Source organism: Aulonocara sp. 'chitande type north' Nkhata Bay, linkage group LG14 (genome assembly GCF_057382095.1).
Source record: "Aulonocara sp. 'chitande type north' Nkhata Bay isolate Kocher_YH1m ecotype deep benthic linkage group LG14, A_spYH_male_GT1.1, whole genome shotgun sequence".
In the NCBI taxonomy this organism is placed as follows: Eukaryota; Metazoa; Chordata; class Actinopteri; order Cichliformes; family Cichlidae; genus Aulonocara; species Aulonocara sp. 'chitande type north' Nkhata Bay.
In genome coordinates this window covers 21,069,967-21,083,553 of record NC_141357.1, presented here as the reverse complement: position 1 = coordinate 21,083,553, position 13,587 = coordinate 21,069,967, and the positions used below count along the sequence as shown (strand labels likewise).

General features: G+C 41.8%; 1 protein-coding gene across 2 annotated transcripts in view; it reads left to right on the top strand.

Annotated features, from left to right (window-relative positions):
• limk1a (LIM domain kinase 1a) overlaps nt 1-13,246 on the top strand; it is a 58,449-nt gene extending 45,203 nt beyond the window's left edge. Inside the window, exons 4-16 of one of the 2 annotated variants that reach the window (XM_086261491.1) lie at nt 1,883-1,992; nt 3,028-3,243; nt 4,313-4,418; nt 4,780-4,994; nt 5,137-5,323; nt 5,576-5,662; nt 6,624-6,755; nt 6,915-6,974; nt 7,623-7,688; nt 8,387-8,555; nt 8,661-8,716; nt 9,308-9,465; nt 9,842-13,246. In XM_086261491.1, coding sequence (XP_086117617.1) covers nt 1,883-1,992; nt 3,028-3,243; nt 4,313-4,418; nt 4,780-4,994; nt 5,137-5,323; nt 5,576-5,662; nt 6,624-6,755; nt 6,915-6,974; nt 7,623-7,688; nt 8,387-8,555; nt 8,661-8,716; nt 9,308-9,465; nt 9,842-10,010 — 1,731 coding nt within the window. In that variant the 3' untranslated portion in view covers nt 10,011-13,246. The remainder of the gene's footprint in view (nt 1-1,882; nt 1,993-3,027; nt 3,244-4,312; nt 4,419-4,779; nt 4,995-5,136; nt 5,324-5,575; nt 5,663-6,623; nt 6,756-6,914; nt 6,975-7,622; nt 7,689-8,386; nt 8,556-8,660; nt 8,717-9,307; nt 9,466-9,841) is intronic. The other variant, XM_086261492.1, reaches the window with a different exon arrangement.
• Nucleotides 13,247-13,587: the final 341 nt, after the last annotated feature.

Here is a 13,587-nt window from a genome sequence, read left to right as displayed (position 1 = left end):
TTTTTCTTTTTCTTTTTTCCATTGAGTGATTTCGTATTTCATCTTTTGTCCTTTATTTTTAATCACTCAATCCACACTTTAGAGGGAGACCACGTCCTAAGTGTGAGGGGAGCAGCTGTCGCCTGTCACATGCGGGTTTAAAGAGGGTGTGTGTGTCTGTTGTGTCTGCATAGCAAGCAAATGGCCGCCACAGAGTCAGGGTGTGCAGAGCCACACGTCCGTTTCATCTCCGTCCAGCTGTCCTCTCTTCCTGTCTTCTTAATTTATTTGCAGGGCTGCACCTAAGAGAAATCTACACCTTAGAGAAAATGTGGCGCTAAAAATAATCGGGCAGCTTTTGTGTTTAACTTTACAATGATCTCCCATTCTCACAGCACTTGCTGCTTTAGGTTGTGTTTACATGTCCTTTCGAAGTCACGGTGTAATTTTTATGGCTCCTCTTTTTGTGACTGCTTAGTTGACGAATAAAGATGTTAAGCTGGTCAATTAACCTCGCAGCTGCCTCGTTCCCTGTGTCCATTACAGAGCCTATTTTCTATTTTCTCCTCTTTTGTTCTTAGGATACAAGTCGACTCTTATTCTCCTGTTAGTGGCAGACTCTAACTTTTGTTGTTTTTAACTTCAAAAGCAGAAACTGAAATATTTAACATACAAATAAGTCAGGATGGGGGCATATTTTATTGCTGTGTAGCTGGAAGGAGCTGAATTACTTTAAAAAGCCATAAATTAATTGCGGGGTCTCCCTTGCTGCAGCTCAAGGCCTCGACATGTGTTTACGTGTTTGTGTGTCTTCACTGCTGTTTTCCCAGGAGGGAGGAGTAGTCGACATATGGCTGTAGACGGAGGTTTTCATTGATTCTTTGATCTTCACTTTTCCCCTCTCTGTTTTTAGGTTTACTACCATTTAAAAGTAGTTCTGCTTAGAGGCTGATTCAGGTTTGCAGCCATGAGTCCTTTTTATAATGACCTGAATCATATGCAGTATTGCAGGGGCACAGTCAACGTTAATATTTCATCAGGTATTCTGGTGATTATTTCTCCACTAGTTTATCAGAAAGTTAAATAACGGAACAGCTGAATGAGTAAATTCTGTTTGCATGTGATTGATTATTCTTTGTCCAGCTCTCCTCCACGCGGTGCCCCTTCTTAGTCCTCCTGTATCTCATTAGCATTGTAAATCAGTGCAGTTGAGGAGTGCTGTCAAGGGGTCCACTCCCTCCAAAAATTTCTGCCACTAAAAGCAAAAAATGGACTAACAAGCACAGCCTCTGGGGAGCAAATGGCTCTCGTGGGCTTGACCTTAGGTACTTAATTTCATGTCTCATGTTTAATCATTAAGCCTTTGAGTGGGTGGGTCGTTTGCACGGACAGGCGCCACATTACCTGAAGGAGTCGATAATAATACATCGAAGGCTACTTAATCGATTATTTTAGTCGATGAGTGTCGCAACAAGCAAGGACAGGGAGCGGCATTAAAAGTGGGGGTGTTGATGCTTGATTTTTCTGGTCATGTTAGTGGTCTCTGGTCTGAGGAACACCCAGAGCTTCACCCTCAGAGCTGCCAGTATGAATTATCGGCTGGTCTGTTTTCTTTATTGGCCATAACTCAATTCTCTCTCTTGTTTGCAAAACTGCCCCGAGCTCTGGAGGGCATCTGGCAGCAGCAAACTCGATGTTTGTGCATGAGACTAATGATTACCCTCAATCACCAGATCTCGCCCTTCTTTCCAGAGGCAGCCTCGTGTTGCTTGTTGCTCAAAAACCCTGAAATATTGCTACATTTTTCGTCTTTAGATAGGAGAAAAATCTATTTAACATCGGACTCCACCACTCTGTTTACATGTTCATTTATGTGTTTGCATGTATGTGTGTTTTTTAACAGGTCGCAGGGGAACAGAAATATCACCCAGAATGCTTCACATGTCTGAACTGCCGATCGTTCATCGGTGATGGAGACACATACGCTCTGGTGGAGAGATCTAAACTGTACTGGTGAGCATCCGTCACTGTAAAGTTTAAACAAAAAAGCTGAGGCGCTTGCTTTATGTGTCACATCCATCATAGCCTGTGAAACTAGTACTCATGATCTTTCTCCAGTTTCATCCTCTGCCATAAGCTAATCCGCTCAGAATCTGTAGGAAAGCTCGAAAGTGTGCCATAAGCTGCTGTTGATTGACAAAATCTCAAATTTATTTCACTTATTTCTGGCTTCAAAGGGCTTTTTGTTAACATTATGACAAACTGGTGACAACTGGCAGAAGACATGCTCATATCTGAGTGTGGTTTAAGCATGAAACAAGTCATAAAACCATTAAACTGGGAGAAGAATGCTTTTATTATCATATAAACAGTAGCTGCAGTTTGAACATCATATTGTTAGTTGCCAGCTTCCAATAGCTCCAGGGTTGCTTTAATGTTCTTGTCACAAGTTTCAGACTGTATCTATCAAAGAATATCACGAGAGAGGCGGCTAATTGTATTCTGCAGCAACATAATGACATCGCAGTGTCCATAAAGACTTAGATTCAACAAGAACAGTGAGTCTGGGGTTACATGAGAGACAGAAGACACTGAGACAGCCTAAATCTACAGAACTATGGCACCTCCCCCACAATACCTTTGAATTACTCACCTTGAGAGCTGGTGTTTTCTCAGATCATTACATTCAATGAGAGAGTCGCATGTTGCTGACTGACATGACACAGAAAGGATATCAGCAACAGCTTTACAGTTGGGGGGGGGGGGGGGGGGGGGCATCACCTCATAGGTTATTAGTCACTTCATAACATTCTGACTTATCAAAGGTCAACCTGACTCAAAACAATGAGTGTACAGTGTTGTCTTGGCTGAGCCGAAGCAACATGTGACACTGTGAAAATTATTGTAATGAGAAGTTGATTTTTCATACAAACCTCACGAGGATTCCTATTATCTGTTTTATTACTGCTGTTCTCATTTTTAGAAAAATAAATAAAATAAAAATAAATTCTATTTTTAATCTCTACTTCTCTTCCTCTCTGGCTCCAGTGGTCACTGCTACTACCAGACCATCGTGACCCCGGTGTCGCTACCGGACTCGCCATGCTCACGGATCCCTCACACGGTCACACTGGTGTCCATCCCGGCCTCCGCTGATGGCAACAATGGACGCAAAGGGCGCGGTTTCTCCGTGGCAATTGACCAGCCGCTAAGCCCGACCAACGGCTACAGTCCCGAACATGGACACACCGTCAGAGTCTCCCAGTGAGCCACGTTTGTGTTTTGTGGATAAAATGAATATCGTGTTTCAGTTTGTGGAATGTAGAGCAAGTGGAAAATGAAGAGGAAAGGCGGAATGTGTTCAGAAGGGTTAAAGAAATCTGAGCTGGCAGCAATCACTTCAGAGTGTCGGGTCAGGACACTTGCAAATGTTCAGATGTGAGAGGAACAAACAGGCAGAGTCCAGGAATAAAGTTGTCATTCTTTGTATTTTCAATTGAGAATGTGCCCGCAGCTGGGCGAAATAGAGTGTGTGTGTGTATGTGTGGTTTCTGCAGACAAAGCATAATAATACAATCAATTAGGAATCAGATTACATAATAAACATAAAGATACAACTGAGGTGTACTCAAGTACAGTATATAGCTAAATAAGCTGACATTATACTTCAGCCTGGTTACATAAACTTAAAGTCAGACATTATGCATTAACACACCGCATACAACTATGCACTGAAGGCAACTTTACATCGGTTTATCATCTGTTACACAGAGCACAGAATCAACAACACGATAACAACGAATCTCTCTGCTAGAAGCTAATTAGCAAACAAATCTGTTATGCTAGCGAACTGCCACTTGTACATAACGTCACTTAAACAAGCAGAAACTGCTGGTAAGTCATCAAATACACTCATGGCTGAACACCAACATAACTGAGTGAAGTAAAACATTAACTTACGGTCTTATGAACGCACACACTGTCCGTTGTTTGGCTGCCGTTTGTCTCTGAACTAAAGTTGCGGACATGCACCCCGATGGTGCATTCAGGGGGCATAGGAAATCCCATACACAACCCTAACCCTTTTGTACAGAATGAGTTAAGAGATGCAGCATTAGGGAAGGTTAATGGTGGAGGACAAAGGATAAAGGAGGGGGATTTATAAATGGAGGCCAGAGTGATAGATGAGATTTATTTAAAATGTATAATAGAGTGGAAGGATAGTCACTGTTATTCAAATGAGCTCAGACTTATCTGCTCTCTGGACAATACTAAAAGAAAAATGTCCCCTGTGTGTACAAAGGTGTTTAAGGAGATTTCTTTTTGTTTCCAGGGTGGATGCCGACTGCATCAGCCCAGATGTGAAAAATTCCATTCACGTTGGAGACCGGATCTTAGAAATTAATGGGACGCCCATTCACAACGTTCCTCTGGATGAGGTATTCATCACTATTTTTATGTGTTTGCTGCTAAAAGATGATGCTTTAGTTTCACTCAGGCGGTTCTCTGTGTTCCTATTGTTTTGGAGGAAAATGGGATGATATCCATCTTCAGCTTTTGAGGATTTCCAGTGGCAAGATGAGACTTAATAATATAACCAGCTGTTTAAATAAATAAATGTTTCAGTAAATTCATAAGGGAAGTTACTGAAACATGAGTGCTTCATCTAACCCTGAACTTATAAGCAAATCCAACCAGAGCACTTCAATGAGCCGATATATCCTTTTAAGTTTTGAAATGCATTAGTGCCGTTCACTTTTTGATCTGACCATCCTGTCTGATCTGTCTCTTCTTCTCCAGATTGACCTGCTGATCCAGGAAACGAGCCGGCTGCTGCAGCTCACCATCGAACACGACCCTCACAGCCAGTCGGGACAGGAGGGAGGCTCCTCGGAGGCTGAGGACCAGGTGGACGGTCCGTTGTCCACCCCACTGTCAGAAGGGCCCAGCCCCATCCTACCCATCACCCAGCCCCCCAATCCAGACATCAGCAACCTGAAATCCCGCATCATCACGTAAGACATCAATGCAGCAGCTAATATACTTTTATCACAGTTTGCTACAAAGAGTTAAATGTATGTTCTCATCTTCCCATTAATAAAGTGTGAACACCTTCCTTCATGAAAAGGTTGATTTCTTTGTTTTCCTCTCTTTTAGGCGAAGTTACAGCACTGATAAGTCGCCTGGATCCAGCAATGCCGCGTCACCAATCTCCCAGAGGAAGGACATCAATCGGTCTGAGTCACTTCGGGTCGTCTCAAACCGGACTCACCGTATCTTCCGCCCATCTGACCTCATCCACGGAGAAGTGCTGGGGAAGGGATGCTTTGGACAAGCCATAAAGGTAGATTTGAGTTGGCAGAGACTCCTTAGACTCATTAGTTGCATGCTACATTGTAAATGTAGCATGCAACGAGTCATACTGAAAAAAATCCAGAAGGGGGAAGCATTGAGATGAAAGAAGTGTATAGTGGAAGGCGGATGGAATGACTGGGGATTTATCACATCAGGGAATTTTTCTTTTTTAAGTTTTGTCTCTTAACATTGCTTCAGTCAGTGTTGCTTAACTTGATTTGTGCATTGTGTCTTGTTAAAGGTGACACACAGAGAGACGGGTGAGGTGATGGTGATGAAAGAGCTGATCCGCTTTGATGACGAGACTCAAAAAACATTCCTCAAAGAGGTGAGTGGAGACAGACAATCTCAGAGACTTCAGACTGTGAATGAAACATAACACAGAGCAGCTTGTGCACCAAAGTTATTGTTGTTTTTTCTTCTATAAGCCAAAACTAAAGATTGTAGTTAAAGTGAGACATTCCTGAATGTAGGAAAGGGGTAAATGAAAAAGGCAGACGTCTCACACCTGAAGAGAAAATGAAATTAAAAAGGCATAAACTCCCCTTTGAAATAATATCAGTTCACTATGCTCACATAGTCCTGTCTCCCAAAAATGATGGCTGGGCAGATTTTATTTTACCGCCCACATTAAACTTTATCTCTCTGCCGACCTCCCTAAAGAGAGCCGATAGCAGAGGATGACTCAGGTTCAGATTTCTGTGAGGCTTTTTGGGGTTTGAAGATCTGAATCACTCCTCGTGTTCCTGTTTGGCGCTAGATTAGCCTCATTCATCCAGTTAACTGCCTCCTAAATGGGATGTTTGAAGCTCAGAAAAATGGTTCCACTTTAGTTGTGGATTATGAGTGGGTATTTAGCTTTATTATTGGGTTGAAACAGTGAGGAGTCTTGTAATTAGAAAAGTGAGTAAAGAGATTCGCTGTAAAATGAGCCCCAGTCACAGCTAAGCAATGATTATTACTCGTGCTGGCTGCTTGTTTGTAGGTGGCCCAAGTCTTAAATTACTGAGTCTCGTGTAATCCTCATCGGTGAAGATTAGAAAAGAAGGAGGCAAACATTTCAGATGTCATGTGTAACAGTGGCGTGCTGCCTCCTCCATGTGACTTTAGTTTTACCAGTAGTGTAGTCACATTTGTAAAGTAGCAGAAGTAATTGCAAAAATATTAACACTGACTGTCATAATTTGTTCAGGTGATAGTTTTGTACTGTGAATATTTAAGATCCCTTACAGCTGCTGTGGACTTTTCCCAGAGATGTGTGAAAATAAATAATTATTTGTGTCTTTAAGGTGAAAGTCATGCGATGCCTGGATCACCCCAATGTGCTCAAGTTCATCGGAGTCCTCTACAAAGACAAGAGACTCAACTTCATCGCAGAGTACATCAAAGGAGGCACTTTGCGGGAAATCATCAAGAAAATGGTAAACAAATGGGGGGGTGTTTGTTTCCTATATGGAATTCCAATGCACAGACTAGCATGGTTATTATTAATAAGGATAATAATAAAAATAAAGAAGAAGGGATTCATCACTTTATACCAGTATGTTACATTAAGTTGTGTGTTTTGGTTTTTCCTATAGGACTCAAACTATCCCTGGAACCAGCGGGTCAGTTTTGCTAAGGACATCGCTGCTGGGATGGTGAGTGTATATACTGTTAATACACTCTGGAAAACAAACCAAGGTTTTTCTGCATGGAGAAAGTGGTTTAGATCATTATTATTGTTTTGCCACTGCATACACAAAAACACAGAACACGACACTGCCAGACTCTAAAACATACAGAGGGAAGTGAAGATGGTGCGGTTGTATTGTCAATAACAAAACATAACCAAGATCATAACCTTATAAATAAAAATCAAATCCTGTTGAGCCAAGAGAAAAGTAGAGATCAGTGGTTGTGAGAGATAACCACCGCTTCCTGTTAGATGCACTCTGAATATCTGCTGTACACATACTTTTTGCTTTAGTCTTGCTGTTGTCTCCCTCTAGTGGTCATGTTTGTGAGCTACAACACTTGTGAGGTACTTTTCTTACTATAAAGGTTAAATCGGAGCATAAATTCCTGCAGGATAAGAACACAGGTTCTCTGGATTCCCCCCCAGATAGCTGTACAGTGATGCATATCAAGCATGACTGTGTTATTGTATATTCAGCAAGAGCTTTTTGAAATAAACCCAGACAGTATTGTTCGACTTGGCAGTGTTCTACTTACAGATTATCAAAAGACTGTTTATTTATTTTTATTCTTCCTGCCTTTCCTTCCTCTCCTATCTGTCTGTCATTCAGGCATATCTGCACTCCATGAACATTATTCACCGGGACCTGAACTCTCACAACTGTCTAGTCCGAGAGGTAAGAACTTGTCTTCCTGTACACTTTTGTGTTTGTGCCGACATACCTCTGCACATACAGCATGTTTTCTTTAAGGATTTAGGACGGCGCACCTGCCATTCGCTCATACAAAAACAAAAAAGGCCTTTGTTCGCAGTTGCTATGGGAGACTAAGACGACTTAAAAAACACTCCACACAAGAAGCTTAAAGCAGAAACATTCAGCTTGCCGGACCTAAACAAGGGGAGTGCTGAACACGTGTCACATGACAACAAAATGTTTGCCTGACAGCCTGGAGATTAATTTTAAGCTCACTAGCGAAGCTTAAAGCTGATTCACCACAGATATATCCCTGAACACTATGTCTGTCTTTTTTTCAGAAGTGATGATGTTGATAGTGAAAAGAGTGAATCCAGAACTAGTAACTAGCAGGTTGACGCTTTTTTCAGACAGTGTTTCCCTCAAGCTGTAAAGCGAATGAACTAAATATGCCCATTTCCTTTATGAAAAATGAACAAGTCATTAAACCTGTCAGCCTGTGGTCTCACACACAAGCTGTCCCCTGCTCCCAGCAAGTGATTTCATTGCATCTGACATCATTTTATACTGTGAATGTCGTTAATGTGAATACTTTGTGTAGTAAAAATCACATTTAGTGACTTTTGGTGAGTATGCTTGTTGCATAAAAATAAAATGTTTTGGCATATTTCACTTTAAAGAACAACACAGTGGTGGTGGCAGACTTCGGGCTGGCTCGACTCATGGTGGACGACAAGAACGGGGAAAAGCTGACGCAGGGAAAGCTGTCTGGCATCAAGAGGCCCGACCGCCGGAAGAGATACACGGTGGTGGGAAACCCCTACTGGATGGCTCCAGAGATGATCCATGGTATGAACTACAGGAAGTGATCCATGTCCTTGCTTACCTGTGCTAATCACAAATATTTTATTGAGTATGAGATCACCAAAAATATTTTGTCTTTTTTCATCGCAGGGAAGAGCTACGATGAGAGAGTAGACATCTTTTCCTTTGGTATCATGCTCTGCGAGGTAAGCTATCCATCAGCTGCTCTGGATATTTTGAATTCCTGAAGTTATATTTTTTTCATGAATAAACCCGGAGATCTCAAATGTCTTCAGGGCCTCCAGATGATAAAACCAGTCTAAGGTGTTATTCTGTAATTAGAGGAAAAAGTTAACACTGTCAAACCTTGAATTTAGCCTCATATGAAACACACCATTACATTTTATGAGGGGAACAGTCTTCCTTCTCCCAAACTCCACATTTCTTAGAGGGGGAAAACTGCTTTCCGACTGAGCATCCAGCGCCACAGTGATGAAGGCTTGCAGCCTGGCCACACACCATCCACATAATTTGGGCCCAACAGTGTAGGAGCTCCAGTATGAGTTCTCCAGATGAACGTTATTATCCAGAGAACATTACAGGGATTAGAGGGCAGGAAAGCAAAGAAGTCTTCATGTGGCTGCTGACGGGCACACAAATGATAGTTGTGGTCTGCTGGCACCATGAGCTTCTGTTTGGGGGGTTTGCTGGTTTTCAGCTGGAGGGCTGACCAAGACTGGGGGAGACTTCTGACACTTTGATCTTTAACTCTTTTTGCTCTTTCTTGCTCTTTCCAGGTCATTGGCAGGGTGAATGCTGACCCCGACTACCTCCCCAGAGCGACGGACTTTGGACTGAACATCTCGGGTTTCCTGGAGCACTACTGTCCCACCAACTGTCCCCGCGCCTTCTTCCCCATGGCTGCTGTGTGCTGTGACCTCGATGCAGACAAACGGTCAGACACCGGATTCATTTTGACATGTAACCTAAAGGGACAGTTCACCAAGAGTTGGATTATCACAGGAGCCAGCTTTTTATTTAAAGAGGTTTCAAATCCTTTGAAACTGGCCTAAACTTCCAATTCTAACAACTTTGGTTAATTCAGCACATTAAAAGGATTAAACAAGCATAACTCCTTCACTGTGTTGTATGACTAACTCAAGTAAATGCCCGTCAGGTACCTGGATTTTTCAATTCTGAGCAAAAAAATCAAGTTTTATTGTGTTTTGAGGTGAACTGTCCCTTTAATTTATAACAAAAGAACTTGATAAATACAAATAAATTGGAGAGGTTTACAAACTGTGGTGTCCGTCTGCTTTCTTAATACACAGGCCTGCTTTCTCGAAACTGGAGGAGTGGCTGGAGAACCTAAAGATGCACTTGGACATCGGTCTGCCCCTGATGTCCGAAGTGGATCAGCTGCACAAGGCCTTCTGGGAGCACCACAGCATAACACGTCCTGAGAACGGCCTGCACACCCACCCCGAGCAGCCAGAGTAGACCCGAGCAAAACAGGGACAAGTGGGACGTTATCAGTAACCCCCACAGGGGTGGCGACCACCTTGCCTGGATTGGCGCAGCGGGCGGAGGAGTCATGTAAATACCCCTCCGTGTTTGCGGGAGCAGACTGGCTCAGGCTCAGTAAATAGACTCAGGGGGAAAAATGTCAAACTGAGAAAGCCACCTGCGCACACATATTGACTTTCAAAGTAAAATCAAGAGACATTAATTAGAATTGCTTGATTCTGCTGCACCTGAAGCTACAATGGAGCACATCATATGCAATCAGACCCGACTTTCAAATCACAAATCAGCTCTCGAATCATGTAGATTTAACTTTAGAGGTCATACCAGGTCAAGAATACTTGCTGTACTATTGTAGTGTGTATGTTCATGTGGAAATATAATCCCCCCGCCCCCACCCCTAAAAACAATGCATACAGCAGACCTTCACTTTAGGCATCTACAGAATATATTGTGCAGTAGGTGTTTGCAGGTTTGGTTTTGCTTTCTGTTTGGACGTCAAAGACGAGGGAGTGTGAGTGTGTGTGTATGTCTGTGTGTGTCGTTTAGAGGTTTAGATCGACTCATGAAGCAAACCCTTTCAAGCTTTAAATAGTTCACAGAAGAGCGCATGACTGTAAATAATGCTGTCAGGGCAAATCCTGGTTCTTCGTGTCCCTCTGACCTCATTTGGTCACAAACCACTAATCTACTTGTGTTGCTGCCCCTCTCCCCTATTTCTTGTGTAGCACTGACTTTCACATGGAGGTACACGCACCCCTTTTTGGCCTAGATTTGGTACGTTGTCTCTCAGTTTTAAGAGCCGTTGGCATATCTCATCCGCACCGACATTTAAAGACTTAGCAGTGTACATAACCTATGACAATGTAAATGTTTTAAATATAGTAAATGTACAGACATATTTTATATACGTACGTGACATTGCCATATTTTTATTGGCCGACCAGAAATGGAGAGTAGAGGTTTGACTGCAGTTAAAAAGGCACAGCCGAAAGGTTTTTTTCTTCCCCCCCTCTTCTCTTTCTACATTTCCACCACTGTGGCAGGTTTGGGGCTTTTACTGTTCGACGTATGTGCAATCTTAATCCCTAAAACGTTATTTTAAACCCCGTAAATGTTACATTTTCGTCTTTTCTCTCTATCCGAAAAAGCAGCAGTCAACCTGCGAGCTTTTGTGTCGCCACAGATGTCCGCTGGAATAAACGTTAAAATAATACTGGATCAATCTAATCGCATCAAATGGCTTTAAACTAGCTGAAACTCTAAGACTACTACAATTATATGTGGTTTTGAGAGCAATCAAGCAGTTCTTAAGGGTTCCCTCTTCTCTCGTGTACTGTACAGTAGTTAAGGTACTGCCTCATTACGTCAGCTGTCTGTCTCACACCTCTGTCTCTGGTTTACATGTAAACGCTGGCTGTAAATATCACTGTATTCCTTCCATTGTCTGTGTGCATCCTCAGAAATAATCTCCTTTGCACCTTCTAACATGAGACATTTATATCTGTTTGTTTGTTTGTTTGTTTTTTTAATCCTGCTGATGTTTTCACAAGCTGCATGATATTCTTGCTAGGTCTGCTCAGCTTCTGAACAGAGTTATTTTTGTCTTTATTTGAGATTTTAAAAAAAAAAATTATAAAAGAAAGACAAAAAGTGTAAACAGAGTAAGCCGGGGTTTTAAAAAAAGGAAAAAACAAAACACAGCATCCCTCTCTCTCTTTTTGTTTTTAATAGCTATATACCCACTGAAATCTTTTTGTACACATTTGAGTACTTTGATTTGCACTATATAACCAAGTGGCTATTTAAAGCCACGTTTGTTAATTTTTCTCTCTTGGGCTACTTGTGATAAGGAAATAATGTCAGTTCAGGTTGAAATATGAATGCAAGACACTGATAGAGCCTTTTAACTATAAAAAATGGGATCCGGGAAATTCATCCTCTCGATAGCAAACTGTACCGTGTTTGGAGCGTGCTTCTGATTTATTATGAAGATGCATTTACACGGTTAAACTTTAAATACTGTCTTTTGGCAGCAGATTCGTCAACCCCTCCTCTCATATATCTGAGGTAATATTGCTAATAGTTTCGTTTCAGCACCACTTTTTCTACCTAAATAAAGCTAAAGTTTCCAAGCTTTTGCTACCGTGAGGATGAGATGTCCCGGCTCTGCCTGCTGCCTACAGACCAGTCCTTTGCGAATGATGTTCTGTGTTGTTTCTGACTGCTTGTTCCATGTATGACGCCCACAGAGGATGCAACCACTGCTGGTCTTTCTGACAATAGAACACTTCCTCACCTTTTCATTGTACTCTTTTTGGCTCAGGGCCGTAATATTCTGGAGCTTTTTCTTGATTCAGTTAATCCAGCAGCTTTGCAGAAAACCGCTCCTCAGCACCGACACTGAGAAAACATGTAAACTATGTCAGTATGTACGCTCGTAACACAAATACGCTTCTGTAAAGTGAGCTCCTCCCAGTTTATGTGTTCGTCCGTGGGCAAATTTTCTTTCTCCATCCCTGTCTGAGCCATGTTGAGCATGTTAGGCGTGTCTGTGAGGAAGTGTTGATGATCGCCGAGAATGTCGCCGCAGCACTTCTTTGCAAAGGATCGTTACCTCTGAACAATGCTGTGCCTTTGTTGTAAGCTAGCCTTGCCAACGATTTGAAAACATGAACTGATTTCCCTTTTTTTAATGTATCATAAGTGCAAGCCTGATTCAAGTGGGTTGATTATCGTTGCTGAAACCACGTTGTATGAGATTTCATCTTGTTCTGTAACGTATTTATATTTTCCAGATCTCCATTGTTAGTTTTGATATTTTGATATTTCTTTTTTGTCTTATTTAATTTCTTTCTTTCTTTCTTTTTTTTTTTTACACAAGCTGTGAAAACAATTCTGCACTTTAATCCTGAACGTTTAGACTCTGAGGAGGCAACTTTTTTTTTTTCCATTTTGTCACAGCTACAAATAAAACTGTTGCTCCTTAAAATAAACCAGGTGTCTGTTCTTCTTACACAATACTATGCAACAGTCTGGAGGCAGCCTTTGTTTCTTTATATGGTGCGAGGAAAATGGGAAATGTTTGCAGCAGTTTAATGAAATATGCAGACATGCATAGAAATACTGTATATAAGGCAACAACAGAGATCCAAGCTTGAAAGTCAATATTTGTCTTGACCACTTTTATTCTCCAACACGGCATGAACAAGCAGCTTTCTTGTCATTTGTTTAAGCAGTCTTCAGGAATAGTTCTGGTTCCTCTGAAGTGATGTATATAAAAAATGATGTGTCACTTAAGGCTTTTGTGCAGTATTATATCTATATTCACTCTGCGATTAACCTCCTTCCACTACTGAAGCACCAGTGAGCTCTAAATATGGTTGTTCCGATGACATGCGCTTATCTCGGAGACCAGTATCAGCACTAGCTGCAGAGAAACTGTGTGGGCAACATTAAAGTGATAAAAATAGTGCTTGTTTCAACTTGGGATGATGAGGGGAATGAGTATTTTAAAAAAGTGTTTACAAAGCAACCACCAGATGTCACCATG